The 25,207-nt window shown below is 38.0% G+C and overlaps 1 protein-coding gene and 2 long non-coding RNA genes across 6 annotated transcripts in view; 2 read left to right on the top strand and 1 right to left on the bottom strand.

Moving 5' to 3' along the window:
• The window catches only part of LOC138763749 (cystathionine gamma-lyase-like), a 109,781-nt gene that overhangs the window by 29,747 nt on the left and 54,827 nt on the right, over positions 1 to 25,207 (bottom strand). For all 3 annotated transcript variants that reach the window (XM_069938450.1, XM_069938451.1, XM_069938449.1), the window contains 5 exons: positions 8,425 to 8,506; positions 7,253 to 7,348; positions 5,704 to 5,813; positions 4,056 to 4,187; positions 136 to 193 (listed from right to left, as the gene is read on the bottom strand). In XM_069938450.1, coding sequence (XP_069794551.1) covers positions 136 to 193; positions 4,056 to 4,187; positions 5,704 to 5,813; positions 7,253 to 7,348; positions 8,425 to 8,506 — 478 coding nt within the window. The remainder of the gene's footprint in view (positions 1 to 135; positions 194 to 4,055; positions 4,188 to 5,703; positions 5,814 to 7,252; positions 7,349 to 8,424; positions 8,507 to 25,207) is intronic.
• Positions 9,836 to 14,098, top strand: LOC138763751 (uncharacterized). The gene is made up of 3 exons (XR_011357766.1): positions 9,836 to 10,065; positions 11,987 to 12,064; positions 13,875 to 14,098. It is a non-coding gene; the product is annotated as an uncharacterized lncRNA (long non-coding RNA).
• The window catches only part of LOC138763750 (uncharacterized), a 30,849-nt gene continuing 29,713 nt past the window's right edge, over positions 24,072 to 25,207 (top strand). The window contains exon 1 of one of the 2 annotated variants that reach the window (XR_011357765.1): positions 24,072 to 24,441. This is a non-coding gene — a long non-coding RNA (uncharacterized lncRNA). The remainder of the gene's footprint in view (positions 24,442 to 25,207) is intronic. The other variant, XR_011357764.1, reaches the window with a different exon arrangement.

Raw genomic sequence — 25,207 nt, 5'->3', positions numbered from 1 at the left:
TTGTAAAATTATTTTGTTTGAATATTTAGACTATGTTATAATTTTTACTTATCTTTTAAATAAAGTTTTTTAAAAAAGACATCAGGTCATAATGTTAAAAATATAAACAAGGCTTTAAATTCCAAATTATCTCACCATTCATGTACTTTGATGCAGAATACATACAGATGTCAGCACCGAGAGCCAAAGGACGCTAAAGGAATGGGGAAAAAGATCAAAATAAACATCTTTTTAATGAGACAATTAAATCAGATAAAATATTAAATTTAGCCTTCAAAATATTCCATTCACTGCAATTATATTCCGATTTTTAAGTGAAAAAGAGGTTAAATAGTGGTCATACTAACTAATGTGTTAAGGCTGAGTTCATTCAAAATCTCATTTTCCTTCCTTTCTCTCCCAATTCCCATCACCATAGCCCAACATTTTTAATTTCACATCCTGAAGTACCTGCTTCTTTTCTGCAACACAGGCATCCTCAATGCATAGCTCATCAAAAAAAGAACAATGGCACTACTGGAGCTGCTATAATGGCAGCGCTGCTGCCAACTGTGGAGACACAGTGCTTCCCCCAGTCCAACCACCCGGTCCGACTGTCATTGGCTCAATACAGGCTTTAAGCAGCCTGATAAAGGAGCCAACTGTGGTTTATTTTAAAAATCCTGTGACCACAGGGTCTGGACCCAAGATGGCAGCGTCTATGTACGGCAACAGCCATGAAGGGTTGGAGACTCCAGAAAAGCAGAGGATTGGTGCAGAGCACCAGAAATCTGGAAGACCATCCCCTCCCCTCCAAGTATGAGAGAAGTAGTGGAGCTGACCCATGGGATGGTGACAGCAAAGGCAGACTAATGCGGGGCTCTGAGGCTGAAGAACACACAGGCAGCAAGCTGTTGGCGACTCAAAGTGAGAAACCCACGCAAGGTGCGGGCAACTGCAGTGAAGGGAATTGCACCAGGTTGAGGACTGCTGAAGACCGACCGACTCAAGTCTTACTGAAGGGGTATCGTGTATTGGAACTGGGATGCAAGCGGGTGCCAAGAAGATTAACTATTCATTTTGTGCCTGGATTGTGGAAAAAAAATAAGTAGTTCAAAAGCAGTGAGGTAATGTTACAGTAATACAGTTAGACTCCACTTCAGAATCAGAATTTATTGTCATGAACATATCACCAAATTTGTTGTTTCCAGCAGCATTACAGGTCTAAATATTGCTATAAATTACATTAAAAAAAATAAATTAGTGCAAAAGAAGAAAAAGTGAAGTACTGAGTATGGTTCATTGTCCATTCAGATATCTGAATGCAGATGGGAAGAAGCTGTTTTTGTGCAGCTGGGCATTTGTCTTCAGGCTTCTGTACCTCCTTACCAATTGTAGCAGTGTGAAGAGGGCATAGCATGGGTGGTGAGGGTCCTTCGGGTTAGAGGCTGCTTTCTTAAGACATTGCCCCTCGTCCTGATGCCATTGGTGGCGTTGGCCGAATTCACAATTCTCTAGTTTTTTCTCATCCTGTGCATTGGCACCTCCATACCAGTGATGCAACCAGTCTGAATGCTCTCCACAGTACACCTGTGGAAATTTGCAGAAGTCTTTGACGGCATACTAAATCTCCTCAAACTCTCCACAAAGTGAACCTTGTGATTGCATCGACATGGGACAGATCTTCAGAGATGTTGCCACCAAGGAATTTGAAGTTCTTAACTCTTTCCACCATTGACCCCTTGATGAGGACTGCTTCATGTTCTCCTGATTTCCTCCTTCTGAAGTCCACAATCAATTCCTTAGTTTTGCTAGCATTAAGTGCAAGATTGTTGTTACACCACTCATCTAGCTGATCTACCTTACTCCTATATGCTTCCTTATTATCATCTGTGATTCTATCAACAACCATGGTGTCATTAACAAATTTGTAGATTGCATTTGAATTTTTCTTTTTTCTTCTTTTTTCTTTGGCTTGGCTTCGCGGATGAAGATTTATGGAGGGGGTAAAAAAAAAGTCCACGTCAGCTGCAGGCTCGTTTGTGGCTGACAAGTCCGATGCGGGACAGGCAGACACGATTGCAGCGGTTGCAGGGGAAAATTGGTTGGTTGGGGTTGGGTGTTGGGTTTTTCCTCCTTTGCCTTTTGTCAGTGAGGTGGGCTCTGCGGTCTTCTTCAAAGGAGGTTGCTGCCCGCCAAACTGTGAGGCGCCAAGATGCACGGTTTGAGGCGTTATCAGCCCACTGGCGGTGGTCAATGTGGCAGGCACCAAGAGATTTCTTTAGGCAGTCCTTGTACCTTTTCTTTGGTGCACCTCTGTCACGGTGGCCAGTGGAGAGCTCGCCATATAACACAATCTTGGGAAGGCGATGGTCCTCCATTCTGGAGACGTGACCCATCCAGCGCAGCTGGATCTTCAGCAGCGTGGACTCGATGCTGTCGACCTCTGCCATCTCGAGTACTTCGACGTTAGGGATGTAAGCGCTCCAATGGATGTTGAGGATGGAGCGGAGACAACGCTGGTGGAAGCGTTCTAGGAGCCGTAGGTGGTGCCGGTAATTATACCTAAACATACAGTCATGGATGCAGAGTGAGTAGAGCAGTGGGCAAAGCACGCATCCTTGAGGTGGGCCTGTGTTGATCGTTTGGCTCTGTGTTCGGTTCTGGTCACCTCATCACACAAAAGATTTGGACGCTACAGAGTGCAGAGGAGATTTACAAGGATGTTGCCTGGACTGGAGAGCATGCTTTATGAGGATAGGATAAGTGAATCTGGTCTTTTCTCCTTGGAGTGACAGAGATTGATAAGAGGTGTGCAAAGTGGTGAGGTATTGACCATGTGGATGGCCAAATGAAATAGCTAACACCAGGGGAAGAATTTTAAGGTGTTTAGAAGTACAGGGGAATGCAAGAAGGCAAGTTCTTTACACAGAGAGAGGGGGTGTATGGAATGCACTGCTGGCAAAAGTGGTGGAGGCAGGTAGAATAGGATCTTTTTCGAGACTATTAGATAGTTACAAGGAACCGAGAAAATTAGAGAGTTATGCAGTCGGGAAATTCTAGGCAGTTGTAGAATATATTGTATGTCAGCACAACACCCTGTGCTGTGCTGTACATTTCTATATTCTACATTCAATGGATTTGGCCATTATGAGAAATTCAACATTTTATTAGAATCGTGCAAAGAAAAACTTGTATGAATGTTACACCAGCAAGTAAATCCAATCATCACTGGTAATCAGCAAATGATGTGCTTCTGGGTGCAGCATGGGAAGCCATATGGGAAAGGAGAGCAAGGGAGATTTTATTAAAACAGAAGGGGTTCTGGTTGATGTAGGCTTGATGACATATTATAGAAAGACTGATACTTCATACTTAGTTAATGTTAAGGGTCATTCTGCAAGTATGTGCTGAGAGGACATCATTTGTTGTTACATTAAAATTGTTTGAAGAGCACTGGTTCATACTACAATAATAATCTGCAAGAAGAGTACATAGGCATTTTATATTTTTTCTTTAAATGTAATTTTTCTTTTTATTCCTGTGATAAAATCTTTAAATAAAGTTTAAAAAAAAAGTACATAGGCAGAAAATAGCGAAATGATGGAGGTTAGGATGAGGTTAGAAACGTCAAATAATATTGATACATATGAACTAATGAAATTGGAGAAGTTAAAAAAAAGTTAACCGTTGTTATCACATCAGATTCAAGAGGTTAAAGGGATTTTGTGTCTTCCTCACCAGTGAAAGGGAAAGTATTCTGAAGAGAACACACTCACTACAAGATGTGCATTGATTCCAACACCAGAACAAATCCTTATCTTAAGGTAACTTGAATGTTAATTAATTGATGAAAAATTACAGTTAAATAAATAAACAAAGTTGGAGACCTTGAAACATTGTAACTTTGGTAGTTGAACATTTCCTGGAATGTATAGAGGATAGAATCAGATACGCCATGAACAATATGCAGTCACCTAAAAATGTTATTTCAAATTAGAAAAAAATTAACCCATAGTATAAATGTAAAAGAATATTTTGAAAAGTAGTCAATTAATATCCTGTATATTTATTACCTGGAAATAGGGTGACATGAAGGTGTTATCCACCACCAAAATGATGTCTCCATGCTGGTGCACAACTTCTGCACAAGCTTTAATGTCAGCAACATTTAGCATCGGGTTAGTAGGGGACTCCAACCAGACAAGCTGTGAAAATAACCATAACAGATTAGAGGTAGAAGTTATCCCGAATGGGTCTCTTACTTGTTGCTTTCTGGAGGATGGACAAAGAAAACATTTACAAAATTGTTTTCTCAATGACAAACCTCGTGGAACAGTTATGGACTAGTGAGGGTTTTTTTTAAATGAAGACCATTTTCCACTAATACAAGAATGCATATTAAATTTATTTTAAGAGCTTTACCTCTATCTGCTCTTCTCAACATATACCATTTGTTATTTTATTGCCTTCAATAAAGGATGCTCTATGATAGCTCTGCCTAGTCAGAATGACACAAATAGGAACCTTAGCACATCACTGTGGTATTTGTGACAGCAGTGGACTCTTCTTGCATCCAGCCAAGTGGTAACAATGGTATTTTGTTGGTCACTCAACTCTTTACTTTTCCACATTTCAACTTGAAAATTCCCAATGACAATGCTTTTGTGGTTAGAGTTTCCAAAATTGCTGTTTGCCAGTTGTGGCCTCCATCCAATAAAATACCCAACCACCAATCAATCTTCTTTCTCAATCTTTTGACCTGTTACATTGTGTATCCAGAGAGTGTACCTTGAGTTTTCTGACCTGTTACACATCAACAATAGGAACTCTGAGTTTACAATTTCCACATGTTACCTTTTTGGGCTTGAATGATGATTAATGTTCCATTGGGTAATTTATAGTTTGACAAGTACACTTCCCACCCTGTGCATATACAAAATAATCAATTAGCAAGAGTTTGGAGATGGGCTGGAGTAATGGAACGACGATCAATTCTGATAATCAGTCTAACAAACATCTTAATCAAGTATTCTGAAAAGTCTTATTTTTTTTTTAAATAAGTGCTCATTAAAAAAATTCTGTGAATAATATTTTTAAAAAATCACTTATTTATGCAAACACTGCATTTTCGAAACCAAAAAGTCTGAACTTACTGTTCTCCATCTGGTCGTACTGAATGCACAAAAAGTCACAACAATGAGAGCCCTATTTTACTGCTGAATACTGAAAACTTCCAAACCCCTGTTCATTTCTTCTATTTTCTAGAAAAACGTCCAATCCATTCATGCACTTTTACCCCCTAGGATATGTCAAAACATATCTCCCTCATGATATTCTTTTAGTGACTAGGAATGAACAAATTTAATTTTCAACAAAACTCAGTTTTGCATTTCAGGAAAATAAAATACACCACTCTACATTTGTTGATAAAAAAATTAATCCACAGCCACATAGTCCTAGCCATTTCACTATTTCAAATTACACCATGCACCAATCTGAACTGTATTCCATACCTTGATAACAAAAACTTGGTAACTGGATATCTCACCTCGCTATTAACTAGGCTTTATTTCAAAGACATTGCACCTATCAATTTTATGAACAATGAATTAACTGATTTCTGTGGCCAAAATAACCCACAGTTGCTGCACCAGATGATCAAAATGGAAAGAAACAGATAAACAGTTTAGACGTATTGCACCTTTCCCTATTTCCACTTACCTTGGTGTTTGGTTTAATTGCTTCCTTCAGGCACTTCAATGATGTGCAGTCAACGAAACAAAGTTCCACACCATTCTCAGATGCAACTTTTTGGAAATATCTGTTAGTACCTGTAGTTCAAAATTAAACAGATCTGGAGGAATATATTGAATAACACTGTTTTCTAGTTATAGCAAGATCTCACTAGCCTTTCTTCACCTAAAATACTGATATACTATGTTTCTAGGATACAAGAACAACAAAAGACCACATTATTCCTTTCCCTGGATATCACAATGATTTACATCATGAATAATTTTCATGTTCCAAATATCTATTAAACTCTAAATGAAGAGATTTTGAGATAGAAAGCAGACCACAAGCAAGTCAATGGAATATGGTAGGCAGTGCCTAAAATACAGTAAAGGTTGAATCTGCCACAGTTAGTATAAACTCCTTATAGACAGAGCGGGAATCTGTCCTGATCGCGGCAGATTCAAGCTTTACAAAGCCAGTGATCAGAAACCAGTGTTTGAGTCCCACTTTGTCTGTAAGGAGTTTGTACTAATGGCAGCAAATTCAAAACATGCTGGACCATGGAGCCCCGGATAATAGAGGCTTAACCTGCAACAATACTTTGAAACATATCCACATTATAAATAAGGAGGTACTTGCAACCTGAAACCTCACAACAATGGATAAATTCCTAGGGCTAGATCAAGCCCACCACCAAGTTCAGGGACAGCAGCTACCCTTCTACCATCTGACTTCCTCAAAGACAAACTCAATCAGAGACTCATTTAAAGGCTCTGACTTGTGCATTTTATTGATTTTCTTTTTGTTCTCTCTGTATGACAGTTTGCTTACATTTTCATTATCTGCTTACAGTTCTTTGTTTATATGTTTTACACTGTGTACAGTTTATTTATTGTACTTCCACTTAGTGGTCATTCTGCCATGCCCACTGGAAAAAAAATCTCAGGGCTGCATGTGATATTATGTATGTACTCTAACAATAAATCTGAAAGTACTTCCTAGGACATTTTGGGAAGCTAAAGAAGAATTTTCAGCAACTCTGGCAGAGATATTTGTACTATTTGTATCAAAGGTGAGATACTGAAAGACTAGAGCCTTTATTTAAGAAGGGTTGCAAGGACAAACCAGATAACCAAGTCTGTGAGCTTCACGTCAGTAGTAGGAAAGTGAATGGAGGGGATCTAAAAGATGATTTACCTGCACTTGGAAAGACAAGGGCAAATTATGAATAGTTAATGACTTTGTGCATGAGAAATGACGATACATTGAATAAGCTTTTCAAAGAGGCGACCAAGAGGAGTGACAAGGGTAAATTGGTAGATGATGACTACATGGACTTGATTTTTGACAAGGTCCTGGATGGTACAGAAGGTTAAATCATATGGGATTCATTGATCAGTTGGATGATCAATTTGGAAAGTCAACAAAGAGGTTCACTGTTGTATTTTGGCTCCCTGTCCACCCTTTTCAGATAAGCAATGAAGTTTAATTTCGTGTCCTTACACAAATCTAAAACAAAAGAAATAAAGTGTACCTCCATATACGTCATTCATGCAAATAATGCCATCGCCAGGCTTTAAAAGATGAGAAATAGTCATTGTAGTTGCCAAACCAGAAGCAAATGCCAAACCTACAGACAGGGATAGAACAAGCCAAACATTAACCTACCAAATAAAATTAAATGCATAATACAAAAATAGAAAATGTTGGAACTACTCAGCAATTGTCACCACATCCACATAAAAACTAGAGTCTTACATGAACCTCAGAAATCTATAAATTGTGAAAGGCATGCATGGTACCATGGGCTACAAAGTTGGGCAGAATAGCAGGCAACAATATATCGCTTGTTGATGAGCTCAATTCATTCTACACTCGCTTTGAACAAAAGACCAGTTAGTCAATGACAGCCACGACAGCCTCAGGGGCACCATGGTTATCGACACAAACATCAAATCAGCTTGTGGAAAGAGCAAACCTGTGGAAAGCGAATGGCCCCAGATGGAACCCTGACTGCATTCTGAAAACCTTCATATTAGCTGGCAAGAATATTCAAGGTTATCTTTAACCTCTCCCTGCTATAGTCTAAAGTTCCCAACGGCTTTAATAAAACCCTATTTGTGCAACATGGTGGCACTGGCAATAAATAAAGAAATAGCTGATACATGCAAGAATGGAACAGCAATTATCATGGGGGACTTTAACCCATATATTGATTCTTTTTAAATTTAGACATACAGCTCAGTAACAGGTCTTCCTGGCCCATGAACCCTTGACACCCAGATACTTCAATTAACCTAAAAACACCATTTATATTTGAATTTGTCAGACAAGGCAACCTTGAGAAAGAGTTCAAAGAATGCATCTGGGATAGTTTTTTGGAACAACAGATTTCAAAGGGAAAGGCCATTTGGTCCTGTGTAATGATATTAATGATCTTGTATTGAGGGATCCTCTCATTTTGAAATTTTAATACAGATGAAGGGTGAGAAAGTAAGATCCAAAACACTCAAAGCTATTTCAGAAACAATGCAAACAAAATAGAGAATGCATGCTGCTGAGCTCAATACCAGTTCTTCCACAGTATGCAAAACGAACAGAAAAAACCTTGAAAAGCAGAAATGACCTCCTTTTATGCATTAATAGCCTCCCCTACAAGTAAAACAGCAAAAACAATAAATAGAGATACCAAGTACCAAGACCTACAGTATTTTGCTCCATCAAGTGCTGCAACAGCTTTCTCCAAACAGTTTCGTGAAGGATTTCCACTGCGGCTATATTCAAATCCCTGTAGAAAAATCCAGAATCAGACAATAGATAGACAAAACAAAGCCTCTGCAAATGAAGCAATATTAACGTCTAGCAATTCAAAAAGGAACAAAAAAAAAACCCTGTGTCCGTGATCATTGTTAGCGATCATCTTTGGAGGCTATTGTATGTGGAGGAAACGTGGCCTCCCTGTCTGTCTAGAATATGTGTATTGCAGGTGGTCATGTGTCCTCCTTGTCTGAAACTTATTCGGAAGTCACATCACCAGTCAATCAAGTTTGGACTCAGGCCATTCATTACTGCACACCTTGCCATTGGCTAATTTAAATTACCTAGGGTAATAATTTCCTAGAACCACAGATTAGCACTGTATACAACAATTGTGATCCAAGCCCTGGACACTGCTCCATGCCTTGTCGCTGTGGACATAGCTGGAAATGTCACAGATAACGCAGGCACCACACTGAATCGGATCCGTAGAATTGCAGAGAGCCACATCCCCGTTGGTACAGGGAACCGAGTGTGTGTAAGAGTCTGTGAGTGTGAGTGTGTCAAGTATAGGTTCACGATTGCCATGTGTTAATTAAAGTTGCGTGTGATTGTAACACTTGCATCCAGACTGGTCTCTTTCTGAACCCACAGAACCTGATACTCCTCCAAATACAATTGGCGCTGCGAGCAGGGTTCAAAGAGCAGACTGGAATCATGTGGAGTCTTAACCATGAAGATCGTACTAACAACGTGGAAGATTAAATTAATGTGTGTGTGTGTGTGTGTGTGTGTGTGTGTGTGTGTGTGTGTGTGTGTGTGTGTGTGTGTGTGTGTGTGTGTGTGTGTGTGTGTGTGTGTGTGTGTGTCTCTCCCCATCCTGTTGGGTGCATGTATGATGGTGTATCTGCTCACCAATGGGGACAGCAGGAGGTGACCCACAGATAGGGAAGGGACCCCAGGTCAGATTATAAAAATTCCTGAGTGGACCGATGACCATCAGGGGTTCAGCCATTTGGTGGTGTGGCTAGCAAGCCACTCCATGCCAGTTGATTGGGTCAGCAGGTTGGACCCCCCACTGAGTTACTGGGGCTTCCCCTGAGGACTTGGTTGGGGGGGAGGGGGGAAGGAGTTGTGGAGGAGTCCTGTGGTTATTGATATCCCTTACTTAGGCGCCAGAGTCAAGTAATCAGGGTGCACAGAAAGATAGGTATAGAATCCCAGCAGCATCAGTGTTGTGCCCTGCAAGAGGCAGTGCAGATTGCCCAAGGGCAAGTGACCAACCTAGAAATTAAAGTCATGGAGGCAGCTTCCAAGCTGATTGAAACTCAACAACTTCAAGCAGCTTGCTGGTCTGACTTGTATCTTGACCCAGGGAAAGTCCGAGCCATTGTCCAGCAGGGGGGAGGGGATGACACGTAGTTGGGGGATGGGTATGTGGAGATGGATGGTGATAACTATGAAGAAACTGAGTGCCACACACATGGGAGGCTCCAGGACAGATCTTCCCTGTGTGCCCGAGCCTTTGCAAGCCCGACCAGTAACCACATGGTCCCAGGCCTGCCATGAGGGCACCCCACCAACCCTCAGGTGGGTATGTCTATGGTCACTGTGAGATATTGGGAGTCCCAGGATTACCCTGCTAAGGGGCTAACTGGGCGAGGGGACCGATACCACCAGTGGCCAGGTGAACACTTAGCCCTGCCGCTGCTTCAGTTGGAAGATGAGGGGGCCCCCAATTTCCTTCTCCCTCCACAGGAAGTGAGTGCCCTGGGCTGTCAGTCTGACCAACAGACGGCTGGCAACACCTTGCGGATGCCGCCAGGTTCCTTGTGGGAATGGGTGGTGACTGCAGTCTAGGCCAGGTTCCCTGCCTTCCTAGAATGAGCCAATATGGCCAGCTGCAGTGGGACACCATTAGCCTGGGGACACAGGTTGTTAGGGGCTGACTATGGGCATCAACAGGGGTGCTCATGAGCATTACTTCCTGGGGAGCATGAAAGTGACAGGTGCCTTGATAGGCAATTTGGTTGCCACCACACACCCTGACCTTAGATGGGTGGTCTTGCCCCTCAGGGGAGCTGCGACTGGGGGAAAAAAGACTGGTTAACCCATTACCCACCTGGAGGGATCAGAGTACATGGAGCTGGAAGCACCCACTGAACTCTGCAGGGCTGAGGGGAAGTTCGGTGACATCACAATGCCGGTGTGCTCTGTGGACAGAGCATTGCAGGGTTTAGCCCCATGGAGGTAGATCTTCCCGAGCACTGCCCACTCTGACCTGGTCCAGCCTCCCCTCTGGTCCTCCACCTTCGGAGGTGGCTCCTGGTTTATCTATCCTTTGAGCTCTCCCAAATACCCCCCCCCCTCCAAAGGGGAAGATTTTCCCTCAAGCTCTTTCTCTTCTCAATGTGAGGGTCTACGAAATGCTCATCAAAACAGACCGCTGAAATCCCATCACTGATTCCTGTCCACACCGTCCTGTTTAACCAGCAAGAAACACCTGTAACTTGTTATACGAAGAACTCTCAGCAAGTCAGGCAAGAGCTGTTGCCATGGAAACCTAAACCTCAACATTCAATTGCATCTTTTGAAATACACATTCTGGGCGCAGAATTTGTAATGGACCTTTTGTTTTGTGGTTCTCGTTTTTAATCACCCTGAGCTGCAGTAATAAGGATTTTAAGCACTCTCAGGGAATTGGAGTTACAGTTCACTGTTATAGGTGATGAGTATCACAGATCAAACACTAGAAAGAAACATATATATTTTGTTTCCTGTGACAATCACAGCATCGTCTCAGCCCTCCCATTACCAGAAAAAAACTCATGGGGTGGGCACTTCAGGAGCTTTTATTTAAAATCACTAATTGGCCAACTTTCATTCCCGACTCCTCCTGGCTATCATTACAGGGATCCAACACAAGCACTTGTAACACCCGTTTAAAGAGAACATGAGCAGGAACAACATCCTGGTGTCAGACATCCCAGGAAAATGGGGTGCCCTGGGTACACCCTGGATATATGTCTGTCAGTCTGCCCCTTGCCTCACCATCGGATAGCCCAGTGACGGGGGTCTGTGCTTATGGAGTGCGCAAGTGCGAGGCCAAGGCGCAGGACTCACAAGCCATGAGAGGGCTCTGGCACCAGATGGATCACCTTGAACTGCCTGATAGCAGGGACCTCACGTTTGCCAGCCAAGCCGGAGAAATCAGGCCCTTGAGTCGGAGACCAGACAAATTTCTTTCTCTACCCTCCCCTCTGACACTAGGGAGCAACTCTCTCAGCACGCTTCTCCATTGGAAACACGACTGTTTGGACTGAGGGGGGGGTGGAAGCTGGTGAGGCATTGTTATTGAATTTGATTACGAGTCTTGTCCAGCATGCAGAGGGCACTTGTGTATATATTGATCTGCTTGATTGGTATTTTTTTTATATAAATACAACTTTTTGTTCTTTTTTTATTATATTTATAACACGTACATAGAATTAATTATTGATTGTCTTTGTAGTGATTGCAGACAAATGTGACTTCCGAGGAGTGGAATGTTGTATGTGGAGGAAATGTGGCCTCCCTGCCTCTCTGGAATGTGAGTATTGTGGGTGGTCATGTGTCCTCCCTGTCTGAAACTTATTTGGAAGTCACATCACATCATCTGTCAATCAAGGTTGGACTCCGGCCACCCATTAGTGCACACCTTGCCGTTGGCCAATTTAAATCACTTAGGGTCATTACTGGCTAGAAGCACAGATTAGCACCAGTACACAGCACACTCTTGCTCTCTGCCAAGCCTCATGCCAAGCTACCATGCCAGGTCGCTACAGTGGACGTCGCTGAAAGTGTCATGGGTAAGGTATTCACTACATTGAACCTGAACTGTAATATTGCAATAGATCAGTATTTGCGGAGAGCCATACCCCCGTTGGTACAGGGAACCAGGTGTATGTAAGTGTCCCTGTTTGTAGTGTGTATTCTCAAGTGTGTAAGCTTATAGAGTATAGGTTCACTATCGTTGGAATCTAACCCAAGTCAGAGGTGAACGTCTATATCGTTGCTTAAGTGAAATAGCAATCGAGTACCATTTAGCATTTTTCCCATTTGTTTCCCATGTATTAATTAGTTATGTGTGATTGTAACACTTACGTCCAGACACATCTCTCTGTGAACCTGATACTCTTCCCAACAGAACAGAGGCTTCCTTTAAGATAAATAAATGATTCTCCAGCAAATGCTTCTAATCCTCTCTTCAGCAGCAAACAACTCTCATTGTGACAGGGTATTTTATAAGTAGCTCTAAGATTTTTTTTGCAAGATTAACAAAACCCACCACGTTTCTGCTTGTAGCAGAGTATGACAAACTCACCAATCACGTGTCCTCCCTGTCTGAAATTTATTTGGAAGTCACATCACATCATCTGTCAATCAAGGTTGGATTCCAGCCACCCATTAGTGCACATCTTGCCGTTGGCCAATTTAAATCATTTAGGGTCACTACTGGCTAGAAGCACAGATTAGCACCAATGCACAGCACACTCTTGTTCACAAGACTGTGATGGAAGCAAGTTATCTTACACTTTTAGAAGAAATTCAGCATTGTCCCTATTGTGAACTCTTCTCAATCTCAGCCACCAAATCTCTCCATGTGTCAGTACATATTTCAGTCGCCTTCCAAAGCAACCTTTCTCTACTGTATTTCAAATGTTGCCCTTGAAGTCAATAAGAATTTATTTATCCTCATTTTATTTCATCAAAACTTCCATTTTATAACTTTAAACAAGTTTTTCCACCTAACGACGTACATGTCACCAAGAAAATAAAAATGAGTTTCCTTTGGGTAGTAAAATTAGATGAATCCACTGGACATGATGCACTCAGATTTTCAAAAAAAAGTATTCAATAAAATCCCTGCATAGGACATTGATCTGTGAGGTTAAAGCACATAGTATTGGAGGTAACTTACTGATATAAGTCACTTCCCATGTCTTAAGAGCAACCTGTAAAGCACTCATCAATAGGCCTTTTTATGGAGCAATCCAGCATTAAAGCCGGCTCAAGGAAAAAAAAAGGTGAATTTACCTTTTATGGTGACGGCTTATAATGCAGATCCAATGTTACCTTAATGGAGAGCAGAGTCAGGAACCATTTTCCGGAGCTGAGGGAGGTGAGGCATGTGGTGCAGTGGTGCTGCCCATCACAGTGACGTCAAACATACGTGCTGGCAAGTGAAAAATTAATATAGACATTCCCTCCCACCCAAAAGAAATAAAAACTTTAGCCATCACTCATATGAGTAGAGTAATAACTCGTATTAATAGAGAAATGATCCTTCAGAGACAAATCCAGGTTGCTATTCCCCTGTATCTGAACACAATGATATAAAATTTGTGCTTGGGTCGCAGGCTGACAATGTCATCACGTCATCAGCCTGCCCTTTGCAGCCGCTTTCAGCAGCTTTTATTGGAGGAGGTGGAGTGACCTCTGAGTGTACCCTCTAGACAGATCAGAGGGTACCTGCTGAATCTGCCCTTGGAGCTTTTATGAAGGTATGTGAAGAGATGTAAAGGCTACTGCACAAACATCAAGCTAAAATTAAAGTGCAATTAAATTTCAAATTCTATGATCATTAATATTAGATGGGTGTGATTAGTTTATCTTGAATTGAATTATGTAATGTTTCCAAGATGCCAAACTAATTTGAATGTTCTTGTGCTAATGTGTACAATATTACAAGTGGTGAAATAATTGGGTTAACTGCAATGTCAAATCTAAATGTTAATGTGTTTGTTTACCATGGAAGAAAATAACTGTTCCAAATGTTTGTTAATATTTAGAAATATTTTGCAACACAATTTTTAGATAACAAGTTCCAGTAGGAATTACAAAAACTTATTTCTGTTAATTATCAAACATGGAAGAATACAGACTACTTTATGATAAGATAAAGTAATCAATTTCAGACTTTTTATGACTGCCATGGTTTCCTAATCTTGGAAAGTCTTATCACAACTTTATCACAACTTATCAGAGCTTAATACCCAAATAAAAAGAAAAATATCCTGAACAAAACATTTTCTGGAATCAACTTGAAAACCAAATTCTTTAATCCGAAACACTGAAATTGATTGAACTAAAATGACACTCAAATATAAACATATTTTGTTTTCTTTTTAAATTCCTGCAAATATTTGAGTGCCCACCAAAAATATTTACTCTGTGATAGAAAACATCATTTGTCATACTAATTTTCTCTCTGATCAAAGTGAAAAATCAAAAAAGAGAAAAAAAAATTTCTGGTTTGACAGATTGGACACACATTTGGTCTATTCATGGGAGAGGAAAGTTGTGTTGGAGTAGGGGAGATGAAATGAAAGAGCAAAGGCATAGTCTTACAGCATAAAATAGAATTTTCAGACCAATAGGACCATGCCAACTTGGGTTGGCATTCTGGACATCCCAGTTGCCTTTATTTGTCCATATCCTTGCATGGGTTTAATATTCAAAAGCTATTTAGATCTAATAATTGTACCTGTTTCTATAGCTTCCTCTGGCAATGAGTTTCAGATAAGGACCTCTCTCTGAATAAAAAGGTTGACCCTTAAGTCCCTCTTAAATCTTTCTCCTCTCACCTTAAATTTGTGCCCTCCAGTTTTAGAATCATCTACTCTAGGAAAAAGACTGTAAGCATTCACTTTTTCCAAGGTCACCTTCTACACACCAACTCCTACCCTGACCAAAGTGCAACACCTCACACTTTCAGATACCATTTGCCACTCATTGGCCCACCTTTCCAACTGATCTGGATCCTGTTGTAAGCTTAGATAATCTTTCCTCACAGATCAAAGTTCAAATTTATTGTCAGAGTACATACATTACATTCAATCCTGAGATTCTTTTTCATACGGGGCAGACAGAATTTCCACTAAGCAGTAACTGTAAACTGTACTCAAGAAGAAAGTTATCTGCAGATAACATTGCAAAACTCATTAGTTTGATTCCTATTTCTGTGGAGGAATCCAACTTGCCAATAGTCTTATAATTAGATGCTGAAAAAGCACTTGATAGGTTAGGTTAGAGCGGAGCTTTTTTCATTTGAAGTATTGGAAAAATTTAGGTTTGGACCAATATTTATTAGTTGGATTGAATCTTTATATAAAAAATCCTTCTGCTAGAGTGATGACGAATGGCAAAATATCATTTTTTTTATTAGAAAAATCTATTAGACAAGGTTGCCCTTTGTCTCTGGCATCGTTTTTTTTTTGCATTAGCAATTGAACCTTTGGCTAAATTGATAAGATAAGATACTAATATTAAAGGTATTAAAGTGAAATCTAAGGAATTTAAGATTAATTTATTTTCTGACGATGTCTTTATTTATTTAACAGAACCTCAAAATTCTTTAAAATTGTAAAATGAAAGGTTGGAATATATGGAGAAATATCTGGTTATAAAATTAATTGGGAGAAAGGTGAGATTATGCCATTGATTGATGTTGATTATACTTATTGTAAGGTATTGTTCAATTTAAATGGTCATATCAAATTAAATATTTAGGTATTAGGATGGATAACAATTTAGATCATTTGTAAGAGTTAAATTATTTACCTTTACTTCATAAAATTAAAATACTTAAGTAGATGGAAAGATTTACCTATAACATTAATAGGTAGAGTTAATTGTATCAAGGTGAATATTTTCACTAGAATACAATATATTTTTCAATCTATTCCTTGTAAAGTTCCTCAAAAGATTTTGTTCAAAGATTTGAATTTTATAGTTTGGAAATTTTTATGAAAAGATAAAATGTTTTGGGTATCTTTTCAAAATTTAACTTGGAGATATGAACTGGGAGGTCTACAGCTTCTGAATTTTCAAAATTATTATAAAGCAGCACAATTAAAGTTTATTAAAAGAATGTTTGATTTTAAGAATCTATTGATGTGGGCTAATAGATTTAACTAAAATTGGTGAGAAAAAAATGGAGCAATTTATTTATAAATGGAATGCCAAGTTATTACATATTTACATATTTATAATTTACCTATTTTGACACATTTAATTGAATTATGGAATGAAGAAATAGGAAACCTTTGTATCAGTATAAATATTTTCCTTTTACATTTAATAACCAGTTTTTGAAAATATAGGACCAGAAAGGAATTAAAACTGTACAAGATTGTTATGAAGCTGGTTGTATTTTATTTCTTTTCAAAGAATGAAAGAAAAATGAAATTACACAAAATACTCTTTTTTTGTTATTATCAAGTTCGAGCTTTATTATTGGAAAATTTTGTAAATACTTTTAAGGTTGCCAAAACAGTCTAAATTTGAAAAATATTTATATCTGAAATGTATTCATTACTACAGAATAAAATGTTTAAGTTAGATTACAGAAGTCTAGATTAAAATGGGAAAAAGATTTGGGGATAGTAATTAATCAGGAAATTTATGTAAAGATAGAATGACTAAGATTGTTACTTTGAAACATAGGTTAGTTCATTATAACTTTATTCATCAGTTATATTTAACTCCTGAAAAATTAAAGAGATATACTTAATTTCTTCATATTTATGTTTTAGATGTCATAAAGAAGTAGGTTCTTCTTTACATTCTGTTTGGTTATGTGATATTGTCAAACCTTTTTGGATACAACTTGAATTCATAGAGAAAGTTTTTAAGATTAAATTGCCAATGGATCAAACAATATTTTTATTAGGTAATTTTAAAATGTTGAGTTTGAAACCCAATAGGTACCCAATTACATTTTTAAGATTAGCACTGGCTGTAGCGAGAAAATATATAGCAATTACTTGGAAAAATAAGTTTGATTTGAGTTTACAAAGATGCCATTTGGAAATGAGATATATATTCCATTGGAAAAAAATAATGTATAATCTGCATGATAACTATTTTTTTAAAATCAGAAAGTCTGGAGCCTTTATTTGGACTATATGGATTTAAAATTTTGAACTTTCTGGGCGCGTTGTGGTGGTGTTACTCTAATTCGTGGCATTTAGTTATGTTACTGATGGTTTGAATCTTCATTCTTTGGAGTTTGGGTTAGTAAGGAGGGAGAGGGGTAGTAGGGAGGGAATGGGTGGTTTTATTGATATTTATATTATACACACACACATATACATATGTTACAAGATCAAATCAGCAACCACAAAGAAGGCATATCACACAGGGGTAAAGATGAACAATTACTTTATGAACAAAAATTCACCTTCAAACTTTAATTCAAAATCCCACCTTTTATAACAATGCCCACTAGTTACTATGCAAATTTCTTGAACAGTGTAAAACTAATAAATTCCCCAGCCTAAATATAACATATGTAATTAAAGTCTAAGAAATATTTCCAACCAGCCCACAAAAAAACTTAGACACAAAACAAACAACTCACAAAACTTCAATCTCAACTGAAGCAAAGATCATAAACAAAATTCAGTTTGTTTGGTAAACTGAAGCCAAAAGATCTTTGAGAGAGAGAGAGCACAAAATTCAAAATTGTCTGTGTTGCTTGCAGAGAGAGGAACAACGGGCTTGGTCTGGATCCTTCTGGCTGCCTTCGGAATGCTCATCCTTTTTGAAATCCCAACATTCTAAATTGTCCTCCAGACCATGACTCATGCTCTGGGCCTCCTTCCACTCCACAGCACCACCCAGTAGTGGTTTATCCTCCAAGTCCAGAAATTTTTAGATAATTTTCTGCACATGTTCAGTCTGTCTCCCACTCTCTCAGAAGTCCACCTTCACCTTGGCTCACTAAGGCAAACTGACACTTTTTAACATAAAACCACACAACACATAACTCTGTAACACATACCACATCTCTTTTATATGATTTATCTTATTTGAATGTATTGTAGTTTAAAATGTTAAGTATTCAAAAAAAGAAAGATATGAATACAAAAGGGAGAAATGTAAGCAAAGAGAGAAATGTAAACAAACTGACTGCAAATGCAGAAAAAATAAATAACGTACAAAGTAAAGAGTCCTTAATTGAGTTTGTTGTTTAAGAGTCTGATGGCTGAGGCATAGCAACCTGATGTGATGCAGTCATTCAGCACACTTTCCATTACACATCTGTGGAAGTTTGCCCAGGTTTCGAATCACACGCCAAAGCTCTGCAAACTCCTGAAGAAGTAGAGGCACTGATGTGCTTTCTTCACCATGACCATTAATATGATGGCCATTTTGCATTACAATACAGAGTCAAAGAGTTTTACAGGTTAGAAGCAGGTTCTTTGACACAACTTGTCCATGTCAACCAAGTTGTCCATCTTAAGGCACTTTCAGGTGGCCAATTGCCCCGCATGTAAAGCCACATGTTTAGGCAATATGCGGCTGTTTTGAGACCACCTGTATGTGCAGGAGGCTCTCTTGAGGTGAGCTATGTAACCCTCCTCCGAGAAGGATAATCAGCTCAGCTCAGTGGCTCCCCCAGAAACCTGAATGCAGGCTACTGATCACAGCTGACACTGGGCAGGTGCCGGAGTGTGCTCAGAGGCGCATCCTGTGCAGCTGTGTCCTTCAAGTGGCCAGCGTTGCGCTTTAAACGCTGCCACCTGAACGGCAATTTAAAGGGCCGCTTCTGCTTCTTCAGGCGTAGAATGCACCTGAAAAAGCCTTAAGATAATTCGTTAAAATTAGAGAAGACAAAAAACCATTGGAATACAAGGGTCAAAAAATATTTTTTGACCCAGACATAAGTTTTGAACTCTTAAAGAAGAGGAAGGAGTTTAATACAGCAAAATCGATCCTATAGAAAAAAGGTTATAAATTTATGTTAAAATATCCAGCTGTGCTTAAAATATTTATCCCTGGGGAGCAAACCAGACTGTTTTCGGACCCGTTGGAAGCACAAGAATTTGCAGAATGCCTGCAGGACAGAAGGAGAGATGAAGGGATGTAACAAGAATGAAGAATGGCAATAAAATACATATAAAGATGTAAAAATAATGTATATGTAAGAACTAAAGAAGGGAAAGAAAAGGGAAGAAAGAAAGTAAGGGGGGGAAAAAGAGGGTGAGCTTTGTTAAATGTGAAGAAAAATGTATTTTCTGGAGGGGGTGGGTGAGAGAGAATAATTGTCACTGCGAAATCAGTTGACGCTTGCGAGCGGGTTTGCAATCCAAATGGAGAGGGGAGTTGTGGTTGCCCGGCAAGGGATAAGGGCAACTCAGTGGGGGGGGGGGGGAAAACGGGGACATTTGGAGTTAATGGAATATTAGATGTGGGAGTTGTTGAAGTATTTTATGTTTTAAATGTGTCGTCATACATTGAGTTCAAAAAAGGAAAACTGAGAGATGAAAATGGGGAAAAGGGGAAAGGTGGTGATGAGGAAGCAGAAATGAGGTATAAACAGGATATGAGGTGGCTATGTTGAACTATATAACTATAAATATTAATGGAATACATAATCAAATTAAACAAAAAAGGCTATTAAATTTCCTGAAAAAAGAAAATATAGACATAGAATTTGTGCAGGAAACTCATCTAACTGAAGTGGAACATAATAAATTTAAGAGAGACTGGGTAGGACATGTAGTGGCAGCATCATATAATTCAAAAGCTAGAGGTCCAGCTATATTAATTAATAAAAATGTACCAATCAAAATAGAGGAAGGAATAATAGATCCAGCAGGGAGGTATGTAATAATAAAGTGTAAGATATATTCAGAATTTTGTAATTTGATCAATATATATGCACCTAATGAAGAGGATTAAAAGTTTATGTAAGATATCTTTTGAAGATTGTAGATATGCAGGGGGGATATATTGATAGGAGGGGATTTTAACCTTAATTTGGATCCAATGTTGGATAAAACTGGACAAAAGACTAGCAAAAAGAATAAAGTGGCCAAATTTATGGTTAAATCAATGCAGGAAATGAAACATGGAGGAGGCCGCCCCTAAGAGAGAAGGAATACTCATACTATTCAAGTAGGCATAAAACATACTCAAGGATTGATATGTTTTGGTTGTCGGCCCATATTCAAGGGAGAGTTAGGAAAACTGACTATAAAGCTAGATTGCTATCTGATCATTCACCCTTGTTATTAGAAATGGAACTGGAGGACATCCCACCAAGAACATATAGATGGAAGTTAAACTCCATGCTACTTAAAAGGCAGGAATTTAGAGAATTTATTGAACACCAAATTAAAATGTATTTTGAAATAAATATGGAATCAGTGAAAGACAAATTTATATTATGGAATGCAATGAAAGCTTTCATGAGAGGGCAGATAATAAGTTATGTAACTAAGATGAAAAAGGACTACAATCGGGAAATAGATCAGTTGGAAAGGGAGATAGTAAGTACAGAAAAAGAACTAGCAACAAGGGATCATATAACAAAAAGAAGAGAATTGGCAGACAAAAAAAATACGAAACATTACAAACGTATAAGGTGGAGAAGAACATAATGAAAATAAAGCAAAAGTATTACGAACTGGGAGAAAAAACACAAAATATTAGCATGGCAACTTAAAACACAACAAGCTAAATGAACTGGATTGGCATCAAGGAAAAAGGACAAACAAATTACATACAATCCAAGGAGATTAATGAGAACTTTAAGGAATTTTATGAACAATTATACCAAACTGAGAACGAGGGGAAAGATGATAAAATAGAAGAGTTTTTAGCTAAAATTGAACTCCCAAAATTGCAAGAAGAGGTGCAAAACAAACTGATAAAACCATGGAAGTAATGAACCAGATAGAAGAAACACAAAACTTGCCAAGCAATAATTACAGAAATACCAAAGACGGGGAAGGAACCACTAACACCAGCATCATATAGACCAATATATCTACTTAATTCAGATTATAAGATAATAGCAAAATTATTAGCAAACAGATTGGCCGACTGTGTACCAAAAATAATAAAACAAGATCAAACTGGATTTATTAAGAAAAGACGAACAATGGATAATGTTTGTAAATTTATTTATCTAATTCATGCAGTTCAAGGAAATAGGAAGCCAACAGTGGCTGTAGCTTTAGACGCAGAAAAAGCCTTTGACAGGGTAGAATGGAATTATTTATTCAAAGTATTACAGAGGTTCAATCTACCAGAAAAATATATTAATTGGATTAAAGAATTATATAATGGACCATTGGCGAAGGTAACAGTAAATAGATATGTATCGAACCAATTTAAATTAAGTAGGTCAACTAGGCAGGGATGTCCACTATCTCCCTCACTGTTTGTTTTAGCAATATTGTAGTATACTTAACAGAACCAGAAATATCAAAAAAAAATACATAAAGAAATTGAAGGAATATGGAGAAATATCAGGGTACAAGATCAACACAAATAAAAGTGAAGTGATGCCAATGAGTAATGCAGATTATACAGAATTTAAAAAAGAATGGCAAACACAAGCAATCCGATACTAGGTCTTAGATTAGATAATAATTTAAGCCACTTGCACAATTAAATTATAAGCCACTAATAAAGAAATTGCAGGAAGACTTAGAACATTGGAAAGAATTACTGCTAACGTTGATAGGAAGGGTAAATTGCATTAAAATGAATGTCTTCCCAAGAATACAATACTTATTTCAATCATTACCAATTCCCTTAACAGAGAAATTCTTTAATGAACTAAAGAGAATAATAAGGAAATTTTTATGGAAAGGGGGGGAAACAGGATAGCGTCAGATAAATTAATAGAGAGGCACAACCAAGGTGGTTTGCAGTTACCAAACTTTAAAAATTATTATAGAGCAGCAATTTATCAGATTTTTATCAGACAAGGGAAAAACTAGATTGGACTAAGACAGAGCTAGATAAAATAGGGGAGAAGGTACCGGAACATATACTTTCTAAGTGGGATGAAAAGCTGTATGATATAAAAGCTCGCCAGTATTGCATCATTTACTCAATATATGGAAGAAGATACACTTAAAAAGGAAAAAACAAATTTCCAAATACCAAAATTATTACTGACGCAAAATCAGCTAATCCCTTTTACAATAGATAACCTTTCCTTTAGAGAATGGGAGAGAAAAGGAATTAAAAGAATAGAAAATTGTTTTTTGGGAAATAATTTATTAACATTTGAACAAATGAAGTACAAAAATGGAATAACTCATGGTACAATGTTTGCATAGCATCAACTGAAAGCTTATTTAAAGGATAAATTGGGAAACAGACTGAGATTACCAGAAGGAAGCAGCTTTGAATACGTGATTACAGAAACAATGATAATTAAAAGATTTATAACGAACATGTACATCAAGCTGCAAGAGAAGGAAAATGATGAAATAAGCTATAAACCCAAACAAAAGTGGGAAAAAATTTTAAACATAAAGATAAAAAATGAAACATGGGTAACGTTATGCTCTGGAACTATGAAGAATATAATAAACATGTTTATGCATGATACAGTGTAATTGGTTACACAGGTTATATATCATGCACCAAAAGTTAAAAAAATGGGATCCAACATTATCAGATAGATGTTTTCGCTGTAAGAAGGAAATGGGAACAACAGTACATGAAATTTGGGCATGTGAGAAAGTGGAAAAGTTTTGAGAAGATCTAAATCAGGTACTAAAATCACAAAAAACAACATACCAAAAAACCTAGATATCTTCCTGCTAAGTAATATAAGAAGTAAAGAATTAGGCCTCAAACTGGATGAAGCGCAAAAAAGATTTATTATGATAGCCTTAGCTGTAGCAAAAAAATGTATAATGTCAATCTGGAAATCAGAAGAGAGCCTGAGAATACAGCAATGGTACATGGAAATGAATAAATGTATTCCATTGGAAAAAATAACATAATTTTAAAAATAAAGTCACATTATTTGAGCAAATTTGGGAGCCGTACATGGAACATAACAGAGAGGGCTTGCCTCAGACCTCCACCCCCTAAAATGATAAGAAGACAAAACAAGTTGATCCGGTGTGTAAAAGTAGATGACACATTTTTCTGGTTTATTTTTCATTGTGTGATGACATTGTTTAATGGTTTTATTGTATTGTATATGTTGAATGTTTAATGGGTTTGGAGGGGGGGTGGGAAGGGGGGAGGGAAGGCAGGGGGGAAAAAGGGGAGAAAATGTCACTGTGTATATTTATGAGTGAAATGTTTGTATGTATTTTGATTGATATGGTTCACAAGGTGAAAAATAAAAAAGATTATTCCTTGTGCCTACATTTGGCTGGTATCCCTTTAAACCTTCCCTACCATACACCTGTCTAAATATTTACTAAACAAAGCACTGTCCATTACTTGACCAAGTCATCTACAATTTACTAATCTTGTTAATCTAGATAACAGTGTACCCAGAACCATTGCTGTGGCACACCACTGGCCACAAGTAACCTTCCAGACTAATGTGCCTGCAGGACTTTGTCAAGGGCCATGCTAAAGTCCATATATTCAAAATCCAATGCCCTGCTCTTATCTTTCCTCTTGGTAACCTCTTCAAGAAACTATCAGATACACGAGACACAAGATACTAATAGATATGAAGATGGTAGCTATGTGGAACAAACTGCCAGGGAAGTGGAAAAGCAGGGCATAATTGCAACATTAAGCAATCATTTAGACAGGTACATGAATAGGGAAGGTTTGGAGGGAAGCAGATCAAATGGAGCCAAATGGGACTAGCTTAGATGGACAGCTTTGTTGACAAGGACAAATTGTTTCAAAGAACCTGTTTCTTTCTTGTAAAACTCTGAAATTCTCTATTGTAGTGTAAAATCCCAGTGGCATAACAACATACTGGGGGGGGTCTCTGTTAAATCCGCACTTCCTGTCAAGTCACAAATGTACAGCAGAAGCACTAAATACAAAACACAGATTTTATTGAGTCATGGCAGCAGTATGAGAGGCAAGTGAACAAGGTCACCTCACTAATACTGTTGAACTTCATTCAAAGAATCCAATCGGAGGTACAATATTTAAGGACCATTCTCGCATAAAAATTAGAGTTATCTCTTTGTAAGTATATTTACAACTTAAGATGTTACAGTCAGTATTTGCACATTTTGAAAGAGAAGAAAATATTTTTATAATATTTTATTTAAAATTTTCATCCATGTAATTATAATTGTATAGAATCAATACTTAAGTTTTAAAATTTCAGTGATTACATGGTGTTAACCCTTCCTTTCCCCCCTTACCCACCCTCACATTCCCAACCAGTATAAAGATAGTTAGGGAGTTATATAAAAAAACTTTTAAAAAAAAGAAAAGTAATATCAATCTGGATTGCTCAAAGGGTTGGCTCACACCCTGCAATCTTACAATATTTATTTTAAACAACTTTAGGGAAAATTATACAGGTCTTAAGAAGCTGGAAGTACATTCTTACATATTTAGCCTTAAATTTTGCATATATGGGCTCCATATTTGAACAAAGGTTGAAATATTTATTTCTCAAATTATATGTAATCTTCTCCAAGGGCATACAACTTTGAATTTCTGAACCCATCCATGCCCAAATGCACATCTGAATTCCAAGTCACTGAAATACACTTCCTTGTCACCACTAAGGCTAATTTAATAAATTTAACTTGATAAAATTATAGTTTTAATTCAGGTCTTGTTCTTTATATTTCCCAACAAAAATAGATCTAGATTTTGTGGAATAACAATCCCAGTAATCCATTCCAAAAACTTTGTCTTAAATCTGTCCAAAAAGTTCTAATTTTAGAACATGATTGCTTAAAGTGGTATGTGGATGGAACAAAAAAGTTTGAAAACC

Source organism: Narcine bancroftii, chromosome 5, assembly GCF_036971445.1.
Source record: "Narcine bancroftii isolate sNarBan1 chromosome 5, sNarBan1.hap1, whole genome shotgun sequence".
Taxonomy (NCBI): Eukaryota; Metazoa; Chordata; class Chondrichthyes; order Torpediniformes; family Narcinidae; genus Narcine; species Narcine bancroftii.
The sequence above is the reverse complement of the archived record's forward strand: the minus strand, read 5'-3'. Positions and strand labels throughout refer to the sequence as shown.